Source organism: Phalacrocorax aristotelis, chromosome 1 (genome assembly GCF_949628215.1).
Source record: "Phalacrocorax aristotelis chromosome 1, bGulAri2.1, whole genome shotgun sequence".
NCBI lineage: Eukaryota > Metazoa > Chordata > Aves > Suliformes > Phalacrocoracidae > Phalacrocorax > Phalacrocorax aristotelis.
In genome coordinates, this window is record NC_134276.1 from 201,312,103 (window position 1) to 201,334,410 (window position 22,308).

The window sequence follows — 22,308 nt, forward strand, 5'->3', positions numbered from 1 at the left end:
GACTGTGAAGGTTCTAGGCCCAGCACTTTCTACATTTGTTCAAAATAATTACGGGTTCCAAAGGTAGCATCCCCCTGACTTCTCATGGCAACTGCTCTGCTGCAGTTCAGAATAGTGCCCAACCATATAGAGAGGTCAACTGCACTGCAGCCTGAGGAATTAAGAAGTATAATGGTTAAAAACATTCATGCAGAACATCCTAGAATATTGTAATAAAATAAAGCAAGCTTCTGTAACTGAAACATGTTCCGACAAGCCATGGAACTATTCTTAAAGTTGCATCATTTTGCGTCCAAGAGAAAAGTCTTACAGTCTGTGGAACATCCATTTATTTGATGAAAGCTCTTGGCCTCTCAGAAATAGGTTGAATTTCAAAGCATGAGGGAAGGACCTAGCTGGCTGGGAGAGCTTCCCTCAGGTACTGTGAAGGTCAACAGAATTCCAAGCCAACCATTTCCCCCTCAACAAAGTAGCAAATGGGATTGCACTGCGTTGTTCGTGCTATTCTCTGTATTTGTGCTAGGCAGTGCCCTGAAACAATCAACAGTGTTCACTTCTGAACTGTTCCAGGCTATGAGATTTTACTCATGTAGGATTTGATCATTCACTAGTAGCCTGCTCGAAACAAGATAGTTTGCAGGCTGATATTCTGCTTCTACTGTCAGCTTTCAAATATTGAAGACTCCAAGGAAAACAAAAGATTATGTGCTAAAGAGGAAAATACATTTTGCCTTCCAGAATCACTGGTAGAAATAAACTTGAAATTTAATGTGCTTATGCACTTTAGCTATTGCGTCAGCATGAGAGTAGCTTCTTCACCAAATTAAAGTGACACAGCACTGCTTACCATGCTCCTGCATGCATCAGAAATTTTGCATAAAAGATGCATCCACGTGTGGATTTCTGCTAGTGGAAAACTGCCATGAGAGGATTCTGTGTACCTGCTCTTAATGAAATAATATGATACCTTTTTGGGTTTAGTCAGATTGATTGAACGCTTACTGAGCCCAGAAGCACTGGGTAGTAGGTGTGGTTTGGACAGATTATACATCAGTGACCAAGCAATTCCCATACAGTGAGCTGGAACACATGTAAAGGAAGAGGGGTGGTAAGATAATACTTCAAAGATACCCTAGGAGCGCATTTGACTGAACACACCCTGCCAGCTAATGCTTCTGGATTCCTAAACCAAAAAGAAGAGTCTTCTGCACAGGGTTAAAAGTAGGCGCAGGTGTAGCATGTTAGCACCTACCTCCTTATGGCAATGGCATCTTTGAGATCATGATAATGATGAACATAATTTCACAGAACTGCCATTTCACTAGTCTTTCAATAAAAACAGGTATGAAAGCTATCAGAGATTCTATACACTTTATATAAGGTACTGCAGAAGACCATTTGTAGAAGTGGATATATAAGCAGTATATGTTGTATTATTGGTGGATCAGGAAAGAACAAAACATGAGGTAAGTTACACATCCAAATACTGATGCCGTAGAGGGTGTCTCTGTAGATTTAACCACAGGTGGGTGAATATCATGTTTGCTTAGGCATGATAATAGCTTTAGCATTGCAAAACTCTTAAGAACCAGGATACTTTAATTGGTTGGTGTGCTGGTTTTGGCTGGGATAGAGTTAATTTTCTTCATAGAGCTTGTATGGGGCTGTGTTTTGCGTTTGTGCTGAAAACAGTGTTGATAATTCAGAGATGTTTTTGTTACTGCTGAGCAGGGCTTACACAGAGTTAAGGCCCTTTCTGCTCCTCACCCCACCCCACCAGCGAGTGGGCTGGGGGTACACAAGGAGCTGGGAGGGGACACAGCCGGGACAGCTGACCCCAACTGACCCAAGGGATACCCCACACCATATGACGTCATGCTCAGCATATAAAGCTGGGGAAGAAGGAAGGGGGAGGACATTTGGAGTGATGGCGTTTGTCTTCCCAAGTAACCGTTACGTGTGATGGAGCCCTGCTTAGTCCTGCAGATGGCTGAACACCTGCCTGCCCATGGGAAGCAGTGAATTAATTCCTTGCTTCGCTTTGCTTGCGTGTGCGGCTTTTGTTTTACTTATTAAACCGTCTTTATCTCAACCCACGAGTTTTCTCACTCTTCCCCATCCCGCTAGGGGTGAGTGACTGAGCATTTGTGTGGGGCTTAGCTGCTGGCTGGGTTAAACCATCACAGGTGGTTAACAAAAGTTTTCCACATTAGCTGCTGTCTCTTGAAGGTACTGAGATATATCTATATCAACTTAAGGCCATTATCATTCAGCCACCATTTTGCTTAAAACCTGTTTGGTTTTTTGGATATTTGTACTGTAGAAAGAAACTTGAAATGCAGTCATGAAACTATTAAAAATCAGGTAGTGTCCATCAACTCTGAGTTGCTCTAACCCCCTTGATACAAAGGAGGTATCTTTTGCCAGTTTCCCATGGTGGTTTGGAGCCTCAAAATTCCCCAGGTGATGTATAAAGGCAAGTAAAGGCAGGAGAGTTGTTGGTTTTTTTTAAAGATAATGCTTTCTAAACCATGGAAGTTATTTCACCAAGCAGTGAAGCTGATAAAACTACAAAGTGGTCTGTCCTAGTGGCCCTGGGCCAAATGTAAGGTTTGAACATACAGTGTAACCGAGTCTACATTAGCAGCTTGGTTCAAAGCAGCAATGCAGTTTTGAAGCAAATCTCTTAATTGTCTCAATTTATTGTGTATTAGTTCAGTTCTGAGGACAGTTGTGTACCCATGAAACAAATTGTTTGGAAGGAATCTAAATCAGAAATGTTGCTTCAGAAGTGCTGCAGTGCTCTTCAGGGACAATAGATTCCTAACTTACTTGTGGACTATACCCCCAAAGGGTCTTCCAGTCTGTGCCTATCACTTTTCCCTGAGCACTGAATCACCTATGTAGTGGAGATGTTTAGCCCAGGAAACTAGCCAACATGTAAATCTGGGTGAGCCTCCTGAGCCTCATACAATGGAGATGTAAGGAGCCTTAGCACCACGCACTTTGATCTGCTGATTGCACTTCTAGTACGGGACAAAATGTGTCTAAATGATTAGAAGTTCCCTTGGTTAAGACATTAATCCCAAGATTTAGGTGACAAAACTCTTGAGGTCTCTCTGCTAGAGAGTGTTATCAGACATGGGGAGTGACATTCAATTGCCCAAACCATTTAGAGCTATTTTAGATGTAGAGCAGCTGCTGCTTCAGAGGCTGTGAGTCTTTTCTGAGGCCCTGTGTCATATCTGCCTGTCCCAGAGAGACATCTTGGCTGCCCAGAGGCCTCTCAATTGTCTCTAGGCACTTTGGTTTCAGCAAAGTAGATAACAATTGGGTTCAGCACTCAGGTGTGCGCTAAACAAGAAAATCTCAGAAGCAATCTAGAACTTTGAACAATGAACTCCACAAATCAGATCAGGTTAGAAATCCAATGGTTTCCATAGCTTGGGTCTAGACACAGCATTTTGGTGTCTGTCCAGAAAGTGGGACAGGGAAAGGGAGTGATGGTGTGGACTTTCATTTTAAGTCTGCTTTACCCACAGATGTTTATGCCTTTCCAAAGGGCAAGCTACTTATTCATACATCTGAAACTAATTTTAGAAGGCAATACGCTAACACTCTCATTAGGCTGTATCTCATTTTCTGTGAAGCAAGCATTATTTATTCTCATATATCATACTCTGTGCAGCTAAATGGATTACCAGAGAGAACACAGGAAGGAGAAACTTCAAGATTTTTAGGATTAGCAAATTAAGTTTCAAAGGTAAAGAAGTCTAGCTTCATTATACTTTCATTACTCTGAGGCATAAAGCAGTGAGTGAGGTGTTAACATCATTATTACCCAGTGAATTGGGAGATTCAGGTAAATGTGTTTTCACCTGGCTTTACATGCGTGCCTGCTCGCATACCCATACACCGCATAGTCATAGGGTCTTCAGAGAGTGAGAGGAATTAATGTCTTTCTTCAGTTTTATTTTGTTGTTAGTTATGTTGCTTTTTATTTGATAGTTTTCAGAGAGCCATGTTACCATTGATTCAGTTACGCAGGAACAGTTTGTGTGTTTTAACCCAACTTCAAGCTATGTTGCTGTTGACCCTTCTATGCATGTTTCTCTAATCAACCACAGGCAACATTGCTTGTCTTCTGAAACAGTGAATTGTGAGTATGAGGTTTTGTGCTGGTAAAAAAAGGGAAGGTGTAGGGTTTTATCTCCTCCTGGTCTTGTCCTGTTTGTAGTTGGGCACTGTCAGATTCTGGTCAGCTATAGCTGCATTTCTGTTTTTTACAGATACAGTCCATAGCACACTTCTTTATTTCTCTCTCCCCACTTGTTCTATCACACAGGGTTTCAAAAACTTCCTTCCAAAACCAGAACATGTGATGTTGAGATTATCAACCATATGGTAAAGTCACACGTTTTCTCAGTAGCCAGTGGTTGCTGACTGTGAAAGACACACAGAGCATTATATTAGCTTCTGTCCTAAGAATTCTAGTCAGTCTCAAAATTTGCTAAAAAGCAAGACGAATGAAATGTTGTACAAGTCCATTTCAAGCTGAATATTTATTTCAACTCAATAGTTCTTCCATGGTTTCTATTATAGTTGCTGTCCCAGCCCTTCATAGGTTTATTTTACACCCATCCTACTGTGACAGAGGAGGAAGTTTCTCACAGCTAAATCTAGTATGAATGTTTTATTAGTTCAAGTCTCATTACTGCATTTCCTTTTCTAATGGAGGCAAAGAATCTGCTGTTAACATTGTAATCTCTTTTCCTGCTGACTTGCTCTTATAAGTACAACCATAAAAGCAATTGGTTTGAATGGTTCCTTTGCACTCAGGTTCTTTTTCAAAACATTAATTACTCCTAATTGTCATTTCTTAGCCACAGTGATTTAGAATTATGTCTTTCAGAGTCATGATTTTCACAAAACTATTCACATAAAACTGTCTGGAGATAGTTTGGTGGTGGTTGATTTTTCAAAGCACTGCAGTGAAGTGTGATTCATACTTCTGACTAAATGAGCTGTTTGACTAAAACCCTGTTCAATCTTTTGAAAATGTATCACTTTCATCAAAATCTACAATTTCTACAAATTGTATTTAGAATGCCATGTAGACTAGTCAACTCTAAATATGCATCCAATAAAATGGTGCACTCCAAATTAGTGGGCCATTGTCACCTGGCAAGACAAACAGATTACCATTGTCTATCAGGTTACTCCTTAGTCTTTGAATTTTCAATTCAGTATATTGAGAACTATACACAGGATAACTGACATCCATTTGAACAACTATATTCATTAAATATAATTGTTTGCTGGAATTAAATATTTAACTTCAGTTATTAAAAGATCCTCTTTGTTCACCATTGCCCTCTTTTTTGGGTAGCTGCGTCTGATTTTATATTCTGTTCTTAGTTTTCCATTTTATTTTGATACTAGAAAATCAAAAAGAGAGGACGCCAATTTAAGTCAACATGCGTGCTGAGATGTCAAAAGGCATAGTGCAGAAATAGCTCTGCTTTGCAGATTTTATGCAAAGTATTAGCATGTATTTGCGTTCTAGTATCACTGATTCAGACAACTTCATGCCAGCTGTCATCATCTCTACTACAGTAGTCAGCTGAAAAACAATCAAAGTGAAAATTACTCTATTCAGACAAACTGCTTCAATCCATCTTTGATCTGATCATTCAGAATCTCAGTCTGTGAAAACGAATTTCACCTGCGTTTCTAAGCATTTACTTTAGGTTTATATTGTACTTTTAAAATATAGTACTAACTACAGAAAGTGACATTGTTAATTAAATCACATGAGTTAATTAAACCAGTTTCAAGGAGACAATTCACTGGCATTTAAAGACAAAAAACCCCTTCCTTCTTCTACCTTAAATCCACAGACACAACTTTAAAAGAACCTATAGCCAGGATCTTTGTCTTTGCAAAGGTAGATGTTACAAAAATATGAACTTTTGCATCTATGAACTTTCCAATTATATAATGAATCAATAACAAGACTAATGAGACTGTGTCCAAAGACTGATAAGATTGAAAAAAACCTTTTTTTTTTTCTTTCATATATCCCTAGCTTTTCTGAATTAATTTTGTTCTGATAAAGGTATTGTGTACGATTGTTTTTTTCTGCTGAAACTGAAATGGTGGGATAATTTGAATGAAAATATGAAACTCAGTCTTGAGTATAAGTCATGAATTTGCAACATGGACTTTCAGGAAAGTCAAATCTGTGATCTCGTGCTACTTGACTTCAAAATGACAGTATTCACAAGAAAGAGAGTTTAATATCTATCTTTTTTTTTTTTTTTTTTTTTTTTGTCAGTTTAGCTTAATGTCTTTGCCCTTCTGGGCATCCTGCTTCCTCACATGGTAACTCTGCTATCTTGTAAATACTGGCCATGTTGCAGAGCATCTCCTGCTCTTGTAAGAAGATGGACCTCAAGATCCATCTTTAACTGAAATTATTTGTAGTCTTGGAGAGGTACTGAAAAAGCATAAGCTTGTGAATACCACATCAAAAGTAGATGTCTTTCAAGAAGACTGGTGTGAATGTTTGTGTTTCAGGGTACATTTGACAGGTTCCTAAAGGCAGAAATTTTTTCAAGTGTTGAAGAACCTGCCAAATGTCAAGGAAGCAGGAGGACTTTTTGGTTAAGTGGTGATTAGGCATTTCACTAGCTTCTGAGTGAGCTGTGTGAGTGTGCCTGTGATCACAGGCATGGTTACCTGCCTTTTCAGTCAGAAATGACACATCAATGATAAGAAACAGAAAATTGAAAATCATTCAAAATAATAATATGAATTAGGTTTATGTTTGATCTGATTCAGTGTGTATCACCTAGAGTTTTAATCCTGGCAGCCATAGAGAGTCAAATACTTTTTAAAAGAATGTAGACTCTTCACACATACATTCTGATTTCTGTGTTGTTTATGGTTTTTCAAGTTACTAACAATGGGAGGCTACAGATATGTCCACTGATTCTTGGAAATGAAGAAGTGATTTGAGTTTCTTGGCTGACAACACTGTTCAGATAATTTCTGGTTTATTTTATTTTTATTTTATTTTGTTTTATTAAGATCATAAAGACCATAGGTGGTGCTTACAGAAATGCTTCCCTGGTTGTCTAAATACTAGGTACTTAATCTGTTTTTATGTGCTAGGTTAATTAGTCCAACTAAGAATATCCCAGGTAATAGCTGGTCTGGAGTGTCATGATAAATAATGGGGCTGTGCTTCTCATATGTGCTTATTTGTGTCGATAATCTGTTTACCTGCATTTTTCCTTACTTCCTGTGTTGTTAATAAGGATATCCAGAACTGAAGGAAGTAAATAGTATTTTTCAGTGTAATGGTTTCTATACTGAGATTGTTTATTTTCAAATTATTTCATTTATTGATTACTTCAAGTCTTATAATCTGCCGATTTTCCTCTTCTTTTTCAGAGAATCTTGCTTCTGGTTTGTTTTACAGTCTCCTCAGAAGGGTACTGTTTCTACTGCCTCCATAGTCTGTATGATATTTTTCCCTCCGTGCTTTCCTATTCTTTTACCTGCAGTGTTGATTAGTAGTTTTACAGTGTGTTCTTCTAAAAGTAGCATAAAAGTATGTCTCTCCATCTTAAATGGAAAAATAATCTTACTTTATTCTTTAGTTTATGAAGGCCACACTGTCTTGTATAAGCTCTAAGAGCCCTGATATGGGTTAGAACCCTCCCTGCAGAAGCAGAGCATTTAGAGAAGCACTCTGGGAATAAAAGGTCCAGTTAAAATGCCTCAACTATGGTCTAAAAATGAGTTAGGAGGAAAGATGCTGCACTGATGGTAGAAATTTTTATGTTAACAGCTCTTTCATCCTGAAGCTCTTTTATTGCATAGATTGGAGACCACACTTGAAATTTGTCAACAGAGTCATGATGGTGGCACACACGTACACTGTAATTGTGTAAAAAACTCTCCAGGCAGTTATAAACCTTAAAAAAATCTTACTGTTCTTACATTCAGTAAGTGTAAAAGTTAGTATATATGATGGAGGTTACTATTGAACATGATACATAGTCTGATAATAGTTTGATACCTGAACTATAAAAAATTGCCTGCCTGGGTTAGCATCCCTTAGAGCTCTTCTTGAGAACGGGTCCAGATGCATGGTTTTGTAAACCAGCACGTAGGCGTGCTCCAGGCAAGGTCTGCATGGGCCTGGTAAAGAGCAGTTTTTCTGCAGCTTTGAGGGGCTGTAAATATCGGCAAAGCAGAGCTTGCAGTGAGAAGTGTACTCTTTAATTGGAACAACTGATGTAGTTGAGGGGTGGACAGAAGAGAGAACCCTTTGGATGTTACCAGCAGTTCTGCCTACATGCACTGCAGGGAAAGGCCTATTCAAGACTTTTACCAGAGCAGAGCAAACATTTCTTATATACCCCACTACTTATCCCATACCGCTCAAGGCCGTCAGGAAGACGGCAAATCTCAGATTCCTGTATTGGTCTCTTAAAACAGAAGAACGAGCAGTGGTTCCTGGCCTTTTCAACTAATTACAATAATCTATCAACTTCAGACCAAAGTTGCACACTGCCAGAGAGCATTATCATTCTGTCAGAGAGGAAACTTTTAATTTCATTGTTTCTTAAAAGGGTGCAGTTGGATGAGAGGGAAGTCTCACAGCTCCTGAGGGACTCCAGTTGAGGCTAATAATAAAAATAGGAATAAGGATCCAAACAAAGAAACATAAATCTGTGTATATCTGTGTTTATCTGTAGGTGAGAGCCACAGCTGTAACAGCCTGAAACAAATCATATTTAGTATTTTTCATAGTAATACATAGTTGATGCAGAGAACATGGAGGTAGGTTGGAGCTTTGGATGAAGGGAAGGATTCTGTAAACTTTTGTGGTTCAGGAGCAATATGCAACATTTCCCTTCACAAGAAAACAAAGTATCTCTGGATCCATTCCCACACCCTCCAGTATATCAACAACTTCCTCTCAACTACCTTTTGGCTCAAGTGAATACAGGGCTGCAATCATCCTTTTTGACAAGGCTTTAAAGCTGCCTTTTTCCAGATCATTTACAATAATAACTGTAATTTAAACTTTTATGATAAAAGCATAGAAGTGCTTTAAAATAGTCCAGGTATTTTTCTGGAGAAAGTGATGTCATTCTTTCTATCAGCAGCAAGAACATTCCACTCATGCTTTAGTCTTTGTGATGATAAGTAGAAAGGAATTAGAACATTAATCAGTATTTTGATATTTAAAATAAATTATTTTCCTCTCTTCTATTACCTTTGTTGGTTAATTTCCATTTTCCAAATGTACTTCAATTGCCAAATTTGACCTTTGTTTGTATTTACGCTGTTCTAATAGAACTTGCTTGTGTGTACTTGAAAAAATAATTTGATTCACATGTAAGTAGTTCAATTTGCCTGCAATGCACTGAGATAAAAACTTTGGATAAATTCCCAAGCAGCTGTCTAAAAACTTTCTTGGGGTGTTTTCTCTGTGGAAGAAAATAAGTATTTCATAGTTATCAATGGGCAGCAAAAAATACACAAAGCAGAAACTTTATTGATTTTGGTTTCAGTTTTGAACTCCTGAGCAATGAGATTAAAGTTTCTGTTCTGTACTAGACATCATTTGGAGAAGACCACAGCTGGCTCTCATGTACAAAGGACCATAGTAGGAACATCTTCACTAATCTTGAACTTTCTTCTCTTCCCTCAGTGGGGCTGAGCACCATTGCAGATGTTCCTTGTGACATGGAGGAGTCCTTGAGCCTGGAGCACAGGACACAGCAGCTGAAGAGCTCCATCACACGTCTGTGACAAGCTGTCTTGCTGACGCGGAAGTCACGGACACAGCACACGATCAATAGGATCAAGCAGATGTCAGTGTATTGCAGACACAGCACAGTTAATATAGCTCTTTAACCAACTTATCACGCACAAGTCTATTGTTAATTGGTCAGCTGTGTTTGGCCATGCACTGTTAGTTATATTCTGATTCGTTTATACTCTTAATCCACGTGCACAGCCTGATCTGCCCATATCCTGCTTTTAGTTCCGCTAGTCGGTGGTTCCTTCCCCTTTTTCCTGCTTGCTTCATGCCTTTAAAACCGCAGTCGACCTTTGCGACATCCTTGAGGCCTTCTTGTTTACACAGTCTGAGTCTGGATTGTTCACTACGTGTCCTTGGCTTTCCAGATATCCCACACTGTCTCTTCTGGAGTTCTTGGTAAAAATCTGCAATTCTCTCTTACTTGCAACACAGAACTGAGTAGAGTGGCAAAAATATTGTGGAATACGATTCTTCTTTGATTTCTGGCACACTTATGTGGGTATTATCCAGCTTTCACTTTGTTAAGATATTTTATATTTTTTCATTTCAGGCCTTCCACTCTCTCACATAAGGTTGGATACACAGTACTTTCTACTTCTGTCAGGGTACTACAAGGGCATGTTTGATTTTCACTGTGGAAAAAATTAGTTACAGGATCCTAATGAAGAAGTACACCTCCAAAAGATTTGTAAGAGAGCTCAAGTTTGTAATGATTTAAATCAATATTTTGGTAATGTAGATCATGCTGAAGAATACCTGTCTGTTCCTGTTGGTTAAAAAGATGTACGTACTTAGAAGTGTTCCTTAACTGATAGCCTACATTATCATGTAATGATCCTGTTCAGTACAACATGAAGTTGCTAGGAGTAAGTACTTTTTATAGATAACATAGAATCATAGAATAGTTTGGGTTGGAAGGAACATTAAAAGATCATCTAGTCCAACTCCTCTGCCATGGGCAGGGACACCTTCCACAACCACCAGGTTGCTCAAAGCCCATCCAACCTGGCCATGAACATTTGCAGGGATGGGGCATCCACAACTTCTCTGGGCACCCTGTTCCAGTGCCTCACCACCCTCATAGTAAAAAATTTCTTCCTTATCTCCAATCTAAACCTACCCTCATAATGTTTAAAACCATGGCCCCTTGTCCTATCACTACAGGCCCTGGTAAAAAAATCTCTCTCTACCTTTCTTTTAAGTCCCCTTTAAATGGAAAGGCTGCAATAAGGTCTCCCTGCAGCCTTCTCTTTTCCAGGCTGAACAACCCCAACTGTCTCAGCCTGTCCTCATAGGAGAGGTGCTAAATCCCTGTGATCATTTTTGTGGCTCTCCTCTGGACCCGCTCCAACAGGTCCATGTCTTTCCTGTGCTGAGGGCCCCAAACCTGGATGCAGCACTGCAGGTGGGGTCTCACCAGAGCGGAGTAGAGGGGCAGAATCACCTCCCTTGACCTGCTGGCCACGCTTCTTGTGATGCAGCCCAGGATTCGGTTGGCTTTCTGGCCTGCAAATACATGTTGCCAGCTTGTGTACAATTGTTCATCTACCAGTACCCCCAAGTCCTTCTCCGCAGGACTGCTCTGAATCCCCTCATCCCCCAGCCTGTATTGATACTGGGAATTGCCCTGAGTGATGTGCAGGACCTTGCACTTGGCCTTGTTGAACTTCATGAAGTTTGCCTGGGCCCACTCCTCACACCTTCCCTCAAGAGTATCAGCCGCACCACTTGGCTCGGTATCATTCAGGATGAATGACCTATTATAAAATCAGACATGGGGGAGAGAAAGTTGGCTTTAAAAGTTATATTGTTTGCTAGATAGATAATAAATGGGTCATAGAGATAAACCTTCCTGCATTCTTACCATGTGATACTGTGAACTGTACGTGTTGTACAACGTATTATTGTTCCCAAGTTAACTACAATTGCAACCCTGCCTGTGGCCTCTGTGGACCTGTGAACAAAGTGAGGTGCTTTTACACCATGCCATTTCTCAGGGTGGAGCCCTGTGATCAGCTGTCTTTAGCACCAAGATTTTAGGCTATAAATCCTGCAGTTTACTGGCATCACTGCATCTGCAGTTCTGTCTCCTCGATGGTAATTAAAGGCTTATGTAATAAGCAGTAAACCAATAATTGACATGTTTGTGCTTTAGCTTACCAAGTGAGCCATCCTTTAGAAATTCTTTCTTTGTTAGAGTCAGGGAAGAAAATCATAAAGTAGTAAAACCGACTGAAAAAAATATTGTGTTCACTCAAATTTGACCTTTACTTTCTAGGGACAGAAGCATGTGTTGGTGCTCAAGTGTTAAAGGGATGATAGCAGATGATGTAAAATGCAAAATGCATTTGCATTTGCAAAATGCAAAGAACCAGTGAGACGCTAATGACTGCTCAGCAGTGGATTTGGCTGCGACTAATGTTCACAGCTGACTTTTGCAACAAACAAACTTTACCTTAAGCCTCAATATAAAGAGCTTTACAGGTGTTTGCAGAGGGAAGGATTCAAAAAATGCAAAGGCAATACAACTGACAGAAACAAAGTGTTCCTTGAAAATGTGAAAGTGTGGCATACCCAGGTATTTTCAACAGTAAAGGTGGCAACATCATGTCTTTCAAGGCCGGAGGAAAGGATGTTGCAATGATCAAAGTAGAAGATGACAAGTATTCGTGGCACAGGAAGACTATCTTGAACACATAACTTGGATGACACCACCTAGCTCATCTGTTTTCAGAAAATGTGAGTACATTATAAGGTTCGGAGCAGAGCTGAAGCTTTCTAGCCTTGCACTGGCTCTGAGCAAAGCCAACTGGCTTTTCTGTGTCATTCTTATGAAGCAGAAGGCGGGCCCCAGGCTGTCCCCACGTAGGAACAGACCAGTGCCATTTTTCTCTAACCTCTGTAAGAAATACTCAGAACTGGTAGGTTTGGAGCAAGGTCAGAGGCAGAGCAACTGCTGCTCACTCTGGCCTGTATTTTGGGCCGGATGCTGATGGTTATAGTGGTAAGGTTCAGGGACACCATGGAAGAAAGCCGGCAAAGAGTGAAGAATTTAGTCACAGTGAATTGTCAGCATCTTTAAGGCAAACTCAAAATGTTTTTTATGGAAAAGAAGGCAAGGGTAGATGGAGAGGTTTGTGGTAGTACGCAGGTAGATATATTCATTACATTTTCACTGTCTTGGTAAGGGAAGTGTTGTCACCGTGATGGGTGCTTGATCCTAGAATCATAGAATCATTAAGGTTGGAAAAGAGCTCTAGGATCAACAAGTCCAATGTCAGCCCACCACCACCATGGCCTCCTAAACCATGCCCTGAAGTGCCACATCTACGGCGTTTTTTAACACCTCCAGGGATGGTGACTCCACCACCTCTCTGGGCAGCCTGTTCCAATGCCTGACTACTGCATATTATTTCAGCAAAGAAATTTTCCCTAATATCCAATCTAAACCTTCCCTGACACAGCTTGAGGCTCGTTCCTCTCATCCTATCACTAGTGACTTGGGAGAAGAGACCGACACCCACCTCGCTACGACCTCCTCTCAGGTACTTCTGAAACTTCCTCCCCCAAAAGCACGGAACAACCCGCACACAGCACGTCGGGCTGCAAGCCCCAGTTTACCCGAGCGAAGCCGCCCACGCCCGCGGCCCTGGGGTGCCCCCAGTGCTGGCCGTTCCCGCGGGCCCGGCCGGGCCGGGCGAGCCACCCCCGCAGTCTCGCCAAGATCTCTGCGCCCCAAGCCCGGGCAGGCTGCCCGCGGGGGGCCGGCGGAGCTAGTCGCCGCCCCGCCCCGGGCCTCCGCGACCCCCGTCGCTCCCCGCCCCGCTACGCCGAGGCCGGCGCCCCGCCGGGGAGCCCGGGCCCCCGCAGGCCCCGCCCCGGCGGCGCTGGCGTAGGCGCTGACGCCGCGCCCCGCCCGGGGGCCAGGCCGGCTAGCGGCGGGAGAGGGGCGCCGTTAGCTGCCGGCCTGGCCTCGCCTCGCCTCGCCGCGGGCGCCCGCTCCCTCCGCCGGGCCATGCGGTAGCGGGGCTGCGGACTCTCGGCCGCCATGGAGCAGCCGCCCGGCGGGCGGCGGCTCCGCCTGGTTTCCTTGCTGAGGCTGGGGCAGCGCTCCTCGGAGGTCACCTTAGACGAGGAGCGGGGGCAGCTGGCCTGGCGCGACCCCCGCCTGCCGCGCCGCGGCGGCGGTGAGTGGCACGGCGGGCTGTGGCGGGCTGTGGCGGACGGGCGGCAGCGCACCTGCCGCGGGGCCGCGGCGGGCCGGGGCCGCCGGAGGGGCCGCTTCTCCTCACCGGCGGGGGCAGGGCGCTCGCAGCCCCCCGGGCGGCGCGCGGGGCCGCTCCGGGCGCCGGGGACGCCGGGGACGGCCCAGCGCCCGCCGGGGCGCCGCAGAGCCGGCTCTCGGGGCGGCGGCGGACGGGTGTCGGCTAAGAGGGCGCTGAGCGTTCCGAGCGTCCTGTTGGCCCTGGTTGTTTCCTGTACCCGGGTGCCTTTTCGTCCTACGCGGGAAGGGCGGCTGTCGCCGCCGGAGTTCAGAGTCCGGCGCTGAAGGACGGAGGGTGGCTCAGCGACAGGCAGGCCCAGGCCGGGCGGTGCGGGAGCACCCGGGAGGGGCGGCGGGAGGGGCAGCGGCGGCCAGCCGGCTGTGCTGGGCGGGACGGCCGGTCCGCCGGCCGGTGGGGCGCTCCGCGGGGTGCGCGGGGGCAGCTGCAGCAGCCGCTCGGGGCGCGCCTGCGGTGGCCGAGGCGGGAAGCCGGCCCCCGCGGCGGGCGGGCGGGCGGGCGAGGCGCGGGTCTGTGCCGCCGGACCCCGCCGGGCGCTGTGAGTAGGCAGCAGCGTGTGGCTTGTGATGTTGCGTTCACATGAACGTAGCAGGACGTAACAGGCTTGTAGGACTTCAGAAGCAACTTTTTTTATCTTCAGTTACTCGACTTGGTTGTGGTTAGAAAACACTTTTATACTGAGGTAGCATTTCGGGCAATGACTTTCTTCAAATGTTTTTTTTTGGGGGGGCTTTGTATTTTTTTTTAAGCTGTTTGCTTTCTGAAAAGCTCCTTGGAAATTTCCAAAGGAAGTTTAACTTTTGCGACTCACTGTTTTGGAAATATTTAATGTAACTTGTAATGGGGCAAAAAGCTGTTTATAGTTCCCTTTTGTGCAATTAGAAAAACGCCAACTTATAAAACTGTGAGTGCGAGATGTTACTGCTGAAAGTACCTGGCAGAATTTCTAGATGACTTCTAAAAACGCCTGTACATACTGTCTATCAGGTTTTGTACTACGCTTTAGGTGGTACTTTATCAGATTCTTTGACCTTGGGGATTTTATATAGTAATTATTCCCATATTTAATATAGCCTTATTAGCATGGTATGTGAACATCTGAAAATGTGTAATGTCCTTCTTTTCACAGCAGCAGCTGTAGAGTGGAAAACTGCTGTCATCCTCATTTTAGAGGTTGGAGGAACTGAGATGGAAATAAATAATAGAAAGGTTGACTAGAAGTTTATCTGAGAAAGGTTTGAATATAGATGTCTCCAGTCTCAGGCAAGTTGCCAAACTTAAATAGTTAAATAGTTCTTCCCTTCTTACCATGTACCTTTCTTAAATATTTTCCTGATTTTATCATAATATCTTATTGGCCTGAGGCTTTCTGAAAAAAAGGGGAGGGAAGAGGAGGACTCGGAATTGTAGGAACTTGGTGTCGTAGCTTACATAACTGAGAACTGGTCAAGTTTTAAGTATATCTCTTCTTATTCATGATAACATAAAAACAGTTTGTTATCCTGCCACTGCTATTGTGTGAATAGAGTTTGACATAATATAGTTTTTATCAGCAGTACTGCTGAAAAAAGTATTTTAAAATTTCTGAACTTACTTCAGATGCACAGCTAAATGAGCGTAAGACTTTGAAGACAAATTAGTTCTTTAATTCTGCCGAGCCTGCCTATATAGGTGTGAAAAATAAGATCCGTATTCTTCAAAATGAAATATAACTAGTCTAGAGAAAAGTATCTGGATCTTAAATTTAAAACATAACCTTTCAGAGCCGTTTGGGACAATTGATCCCACTAGGTAAAGTAGCCTCTGCTTTCAAGAGAATTTTGTAGAATTGTGTATAATCCTTCTAAAAATGCCTTTGCAAAATTACCAGTTGACTGATCTGTAGGCTAGAGCAAATTCAGTGGGAGCTCCATTCTACTGCATGATGAATCACACAGAATCCCAGAATCCCAGGTTGGAAGGGACCTCGGGGATCATCTAGTCCAACCTTTCTAGGAAGAGCACAGTCTAGACAAGATGGCCCAGCACCTTGTCCAGACGACTCTTGAAGGTGTCCAATGTGGCTGAGTCAACCACTTCCCTGGGGGGATTATTCCAATGGTGACTGTCCTCACTGTGAAAAATTTTCTTTGTGTCCGTTCGGAATCTCCCCAAGAGAAATTTGTGTCCATGACTTCCTTTAGACCATGCCAGGAGTGTTAACAACATCACACTAGCTCTAGCTCTCTTACTAGCACTCTAAAGTTTGTAACTGCTTAGACTTGTACGTTTTACAACTTCTTAACTTGTAAGTTTGCTCAGCTTACTCCTGGTGGGCCAGAGTGAGTGTGAACCTGTCCTGAAGCCTGTTCCAGGGTGAGTGTCAGAATGGTGGGAGGAGGGTGGGATTTTTTTTTGAGGCAGTTTCTGAAGTACCCAGTTGGAGATTCCTTAGGAGGCAAGTCTGGTTACTGAGTGTGGCTGCTGCCCTGTAATAGCTGTTTACAGGATTTTGGAAAATATCACATGAATCAAAAGAGAAAGGGGAGAGTGGGAGAAGAAAAAAGAAGTGCTTAAGTGTTCTGGAGGCACAGGTATGATGTAAGTAAAGATCAATACAACAGATGAGGTACCTCCTCTACTCAACACCCTGATTAATTAATATATTTCCTACACTTGTGCTTTAATACCATCACAGTTTTATCTTATTGCTGCCCTGTTGCCTTTAGGCTCTTTTAAGACCTGGGATGGCTCATCATGTTTGCTACAATTATTTTGGAAATACGAGCAGCATACATGACAGTATATAAATAAACTTTATAATATGGAAGATGGTTAGCTGGAAGCACATAATTTCAGAGGAGTTGCTTGACCAAGATTGGTATCTTTCTACCATTTAGCCTTTGACTATGTGACTACTGTGCATTATGCCTAAATACAGACTTAATTATGCTGTATAAAAATGCTATATTTTTTGTTTAATAGGTAGTTGTTACAGTGAAACAGTTGTCTTGAAACTGAAAAAAGTCAGTGACGGCTGCTTATTTTCTGAGTATTTATTACTGTCCTGGATTTAGCTACATAAATAAAAATGGTTCGGTATGTGTTTTGTCAAGGTTTGCAGACTTTGACAGGTAAGGAACTAGAGCTATCGTATTGTAGAAGTGTTGAAATATCTACCTCTCCCTCTGCATCCAAATTCAGGAGCAGATAGGAAACAACAGAGACTTTGCCCTATTGTCCAGGAAAATATGGTTTTGCATAATATGGGGAGACTCTTGTGTTTTCTCATCTTTGTACAATTATATTGGAATACATAGATATTTAAAACCCCTTCTGTCAAAATGCATTTTGTGACTAAAAAAAGTATTAATTCAGGAGAATTATTTTTTATGCTATTTGAGAACATACGAAGAGTAACAAAACCGAAGTGTTTGTTCAAGGCATGGTATGTTTTGAAAACATTAAATCCTAAATGCTGTTTACTTACCTTCCTATCGTTAGACCTTGTTTAACAGCATCATATTTTCAAGTTCTGTCCTCAGTGTAATGAGGTTCCCATTTCCTGTTCTTTGGTTCATTAGACTTGTTTGAACTTAGAGGAGAAGTTTTATCTGAAATTTTTCATGTGCATAACTAAAAGTAACTGAGAAACACCTTTTTTTCCTAGGCATGCCTTCATCTTCAAATATTCTGAAGAAAATTATTTTTCATCCTTGTAATACTTTACCATGAGATTTAGTTGACCTGCAAAGTTGGGCAGAATAATTGTTTTATTATTTCCTCCTGTTGATGGCACAGTGAAGTTTTTCTCAAGTAACCTGATAAAAATTGTGTACCAAATTTCATAGCAGATTATATGTATTGTATGTGTGTATTTATGGGTGTTTTAGAAGTGTTGGCTAAGATTGTATCATGCCTAGTACGAAGAGGTTGCAAACACAGAATGAGATTCTCGTGACATTTTTCTGGTTTTTTTAACTGTGAAGTACAAGTACGAAGCGGGTGACCAAACTAGACACTGGACTGTATGCCTTCATTTATTGTGTGCACTTTCCTTTAACCTTTCTCTTTCTCCTTTAGCGTGCCTTTTCCAGCTTTCCCCCCAAAACAACCTCTTGAGGAAGCCTCAGTACTAGTGTTCACAAGACTGATGCCATTCTGGTGTTGTGGATTCTAAAGAATGCTCAGTTTGATAAACACAGCACCAAGACAGCAGAGGTGGGCCTGCTTGGAGACAAGGTCAGTCCAGCACCTGCGGTGTGTTGGCGCATCCTTAGTCAGTCATTTTTCATCAGTCGGGAACGACTGGTGATGGGCACGTAGGAATCTGAACCGTGGTTTTCTCTAGGCAGGTCCACTGACTGCATTCAACCAGTAGGATGTGGGAAATAATAGCTCTAGAAGGCGTTGTTTCTTTGTAACATGTCTTCTGGAAGATACATTATTCAAATATAGATGCACGCTGCATTAAACAATACATGCTTTTCAGGACACAGCTCTTTTGTGGCGGTGGTTTTATTTCCCCCCCCTTTAGGTGAAGAAGTGCATCTTATTTCTTGCTTTACCATTGAAATATTCATAGTTGAGTTGAAAATTTTTTTAAATTTGGAAATTTAAAATGGGAAAACATTCAACAATATGATTTAAATATGCAAATTGATGAAAGTTCAAATTGCTGTGATTTGTTTCAAATTGAGTTATGTGATATGAAGTAGCAACTGTGTGTCTGATCATATTAGGAACTGATCTATTGTCTACTGGTTTACTAAGTACTTGAAGATTTACCTTAAAAAAAAAAGAAGTTTCACTTTACACAGCTGTATATTGTGAGATCGTGGCCTTTGGATGTTTCTGTGACTCTTCCACAGTTCTGAATTAAATAATTTAGTCATGGCATCTTTTTTCTTCCCCTTCTCCCAGGGTTCTCTGTTGTTCTGCTTTATATCCTTATCCACCATCTTCACTTATTTTGGTCTTTATTAGACACAGCTTTCTGTAGTGCATCATCAGTATAATGCAGTGTACCTTCTGATACAAAGCTTGTTTCCTTGCTTTTAGGTGAAGGCAAACTTAGGACAAGGTAACTTACTGTTCATGTGGTCTGTAATAGTAAACTAGTTTTCAAAGTGACTGAAAAAATACTTTTTCTTTGAATCTGTGCTCCAGCTTTTTTGTTGTTAATATCACAAGATAAAGTTGTTAGAGTCACAAGAGTATACTAATAATTCAAATTAGTTATGAATGTTACTGCATCCATGGGCCTGAACTGAATTTTAAGAATAAATCAAGTGCTGTGATCAGTGATGTTTTTATGCTTTTGCACGTCTGTGTTGCTTTGAGCTAACACATTTGTGAGGGAGGAATTTGGCCTGTAGGATACGTAGCTGGCAGTGATGAATGAACAAATCTTGACTGGGGCTCTGACTGAGTTTAAGCAAACTCAGGAAGTGTTCTGTGGGAGTGGCAGACAGTGATGACACACCAAAAAGCCTTTCTTTACACAGGAGAACACACATCACAACTGCTGGCTATGTTTTTCACAAAAAAAGGCCCACTGTTCATGTGCTTTTTTTCTTTCCTCCTTGCTTAATGTGGGGAAAAGTAGTATGCATGTAATAGTGTTTTGCTGTTTTGTCAGTTTGCACTTCAAGAAGAGTGTCTGTCAAGATGGTAAGAGCGCGGTGACCCAGAATGAGTGATGACTGGCACAGCGAGTGTGCTGCGAGGACTGTCACCTGTCCATTGTGTGTTTTGTTTGTGGGTTGGGGTTTTTTGTTGTTTTTTTTTTTTTGCCATGCCCCTTCATCTGGCTGCTCTGGATGGACATGTATCATGTGTGCTAGACATTCAACAAGGTGAGACATGGAAACATAGATGTCTGAAGATCTTTGAGATAAAGCTTGAGAAAATTGATATGTACTTTAGTATTTCTGAACTCAAAATTCAGTCTCTTGCGTCTAGATGTGTATGTTGAAAAAGACGTGGTATTTTGCGTGGTATTTTGTCAAGGAACTGTTCTGTGCTACTTAGTTGAGCACACTGTACTGAGCCAAGTCAAATTGTTTGGTATGGTCTGAGCCTGTAGTTCAACTTTTTTGTCAATGTTGATCTAGTAGTGCTGGTGTAAGTACCTTTTTTTTTTTTCTTTTTGTTAACATGGCAATGAGATTTTCCATGTTTTGGGAGAAACTCATAAAGGTGAAGGCCTTTATGAGTGAACAGCTGTATGCTAAATCAGTGAAAGAGGTGTGGGAAAGGAATATAATTAGTACATATGTGAACCTTGTAGACCCCTCAAAAGAGGGCAGGATAGTCCTGCTTATTTTTATGGGGAAGGTTTTGATGATTAAATGGCAGATGAGGGGTTTGTGTTCATAGGACCATGATTGTGCTGCTTGTATTGAAGGTCGTTGTTTGATTTCTTCACAATGGAAACGTCCCCATTTGGGGGAAAAAGGGGTGAGGGTGGGACTAAGTAATTGATTTGCTTTCTGATAAAGCAATATACTGTATAACACTATGTTGAATAGTGATAGAGTTGTATTTGGACTGATAGAAATTCTTGAGCTCCGTTCAAACACAAATGCATTCAGATTTGTTTTTGTAAGCTGTAGGGAATGTTCTGAATAACATGTTTGTATCTGAGCAGCTTTGCATCTTTCTGGCCCTCTGCAATTACTGTATTAGGTAGTGTGTGGTTTTGACTGCCTTAAGATTGGAGTATGCTATCAGGGCAATGGAGCTGCTTGGTACCTGTACAGTGCCATGTAGAACCGAGGGCCACAGTCAGCATAGCTGGTATTCATTGAGTAGATACTTCTCAGACTTTTATCAAATGCAAAGATTTACAGAGGGAAGGTGGGATCACTCTATTCTGTTCCTTGCTTTTGTTTTGTTCCTTCCCCACCCCTCCAAATCTGCTTTTTTCTTGTGGCTTAAGATTAAAAAAAGCATACATATAACTAAAGTATTTACTATTTGCTTTTTTTTGCCACATCTGTGAAGACATTTGCTAGAAAAGCAATCGTGCAACTGTCAGAGGGAGAACACATCTGAAGAATTAGGCGAACTTAGTAGAAGTGGTTGCAAGGTCTAGGGTTGTTAATATAAGCTGTGTAATATGTGCTAAAATATATACTCCAAAGGAATGCTTTCAGTGATACAGGTTTGGTAGTGCTTTTTAATCTGTTTGCTATCTGTACAGCTGGACAGCTTCATTATCTAGAAAATTCCTAATAAAACAGTGACTTCTGTTGCTGCTCCTAGTGTACATGCTAATAAGTATCCAGTATGTAGAACTATTTCCCAAAATGTTCATTAGAGCATTGTCATTCCAATTTTGATCTAAATGTAGTTTGTCAAGTTTTTTAGCATATCTGTGAGCAACCTCAAAATCAGTTACCACTTAAGTATGCAGTCTTTATAAATGTAACAAGCTTTTTTTGTATTCAAACATCTGGAAAGGTGGCATAGCCAGTAGAAAAATGACAACTAAAAGCAGTTCTGAGAAAGAAAGGTTAAAGAACATGTTCCCTTATCTTAATTCATTGTTGCATCTCTGTTCTGTATTTTTTTTTCTTGGCTAAATGGATAGGTGGATAAGCATGTTGAGATCCCATAGCAGATCTTTTCTCTGAATGTTAGGAAGACCAATTAACTGTTACTATTGAGTATTGAATACTTGATACTTGTGTATAGATATCTATATCATATACATACACATGTAAAACTATATCGTGTTTCTAGTGAGTTCATCTCTGCTGTTGGATCTTTATAATAAACACATTCTGTGACTGCTGCATTTCCCCATCATGCCTTAAATATAGTAAATGCAAAAAAAAAAAAAAGCTAAATATGTTTTCTAAGTAGTTAAAACTTTCAAATACAACCAGATTCCTAAAAGGCCTCAGCGTGAAGTTTGGAAGCTACATTTCTTTGGAACCAAGCTAAAAACCTCTGGTAAGATAAAATCCTTAAAGGAATATAAAGCACCTGAAACACCCATAAAGGAAAAAAACGCATGTCAATAGACATGACAATGGGTAACAACTCTGACTAAAACAAATAAGATGGGAAAAAAAATTGAACTAGTGACAAATGAATTGTAGTCGCTGCTGTGAAGAGCTGAGGAAAATTGTTTGCTTATTTTACATTCCTCACCACTGCCATGGTACTTCTGCAAAATAGTGAGGAACA

General features: G+C 41.5%; 1 protein-coding gene and 1 long non-coding RNA gene across 6 annotated transcripts in view; one reads left to right on the forward strand and one right to left on the reverse strand.

Annotated features, from left to right (window-relative positions):
- Nucleotides 1-9,557: 9,557 nt before the first annotated feature.
- On the reverse strand, nucleotides 9,558-13,712 carry LOC142051781 (uncharacterized). The gene is made up of 3 exons (XR_012658630.1): nucleotides 13,372-13,712; nucleotides 11,493-11,604; nucleotides 9,558-11,353 (listed from the first exon to the last, which is right to left on the reverse strand). It is a non-coding gene; the product is annotated as an uncharacterized LOC142051781 (long non-coding RNA).
- A 54-nt stretch (nucleotides 13,713-13,766) lies between these two features.
- Nucleotides 13,767-22,308, forward strand: part of CERK (ceramide kinase) — a 42,952-nt gene continuing 34,410 nt past the window's right edge. Inside the window, exons 1-3 of one of the 5 annotated variants that reach the window (XM_075081290.1) lie at nucleotides 13,901-14,034; nucleotides 15,260-15,393; nucleotides 18,193-18,351. Coding sequence is in view for 3 of the 5 variants with exons in the window: in XM_075081286.1 (XP_074937387.1) it covers nucleotides 13,896-14,034 (139 nt within the window). In the remaining 2 variants the exon portion in view is untranslated. Of the gene's footprint in view, nucleotides 14,035-15,259; nucleotides 15,398-18,192; nucleotides 18,352-22,308 lie in introns of all 5 variants that reach the window. The other 4 variants (XM_075081288.1, XM_075081287.1, XM_075081291.1 and 1 more) reach the window with 4 other exon arrangements.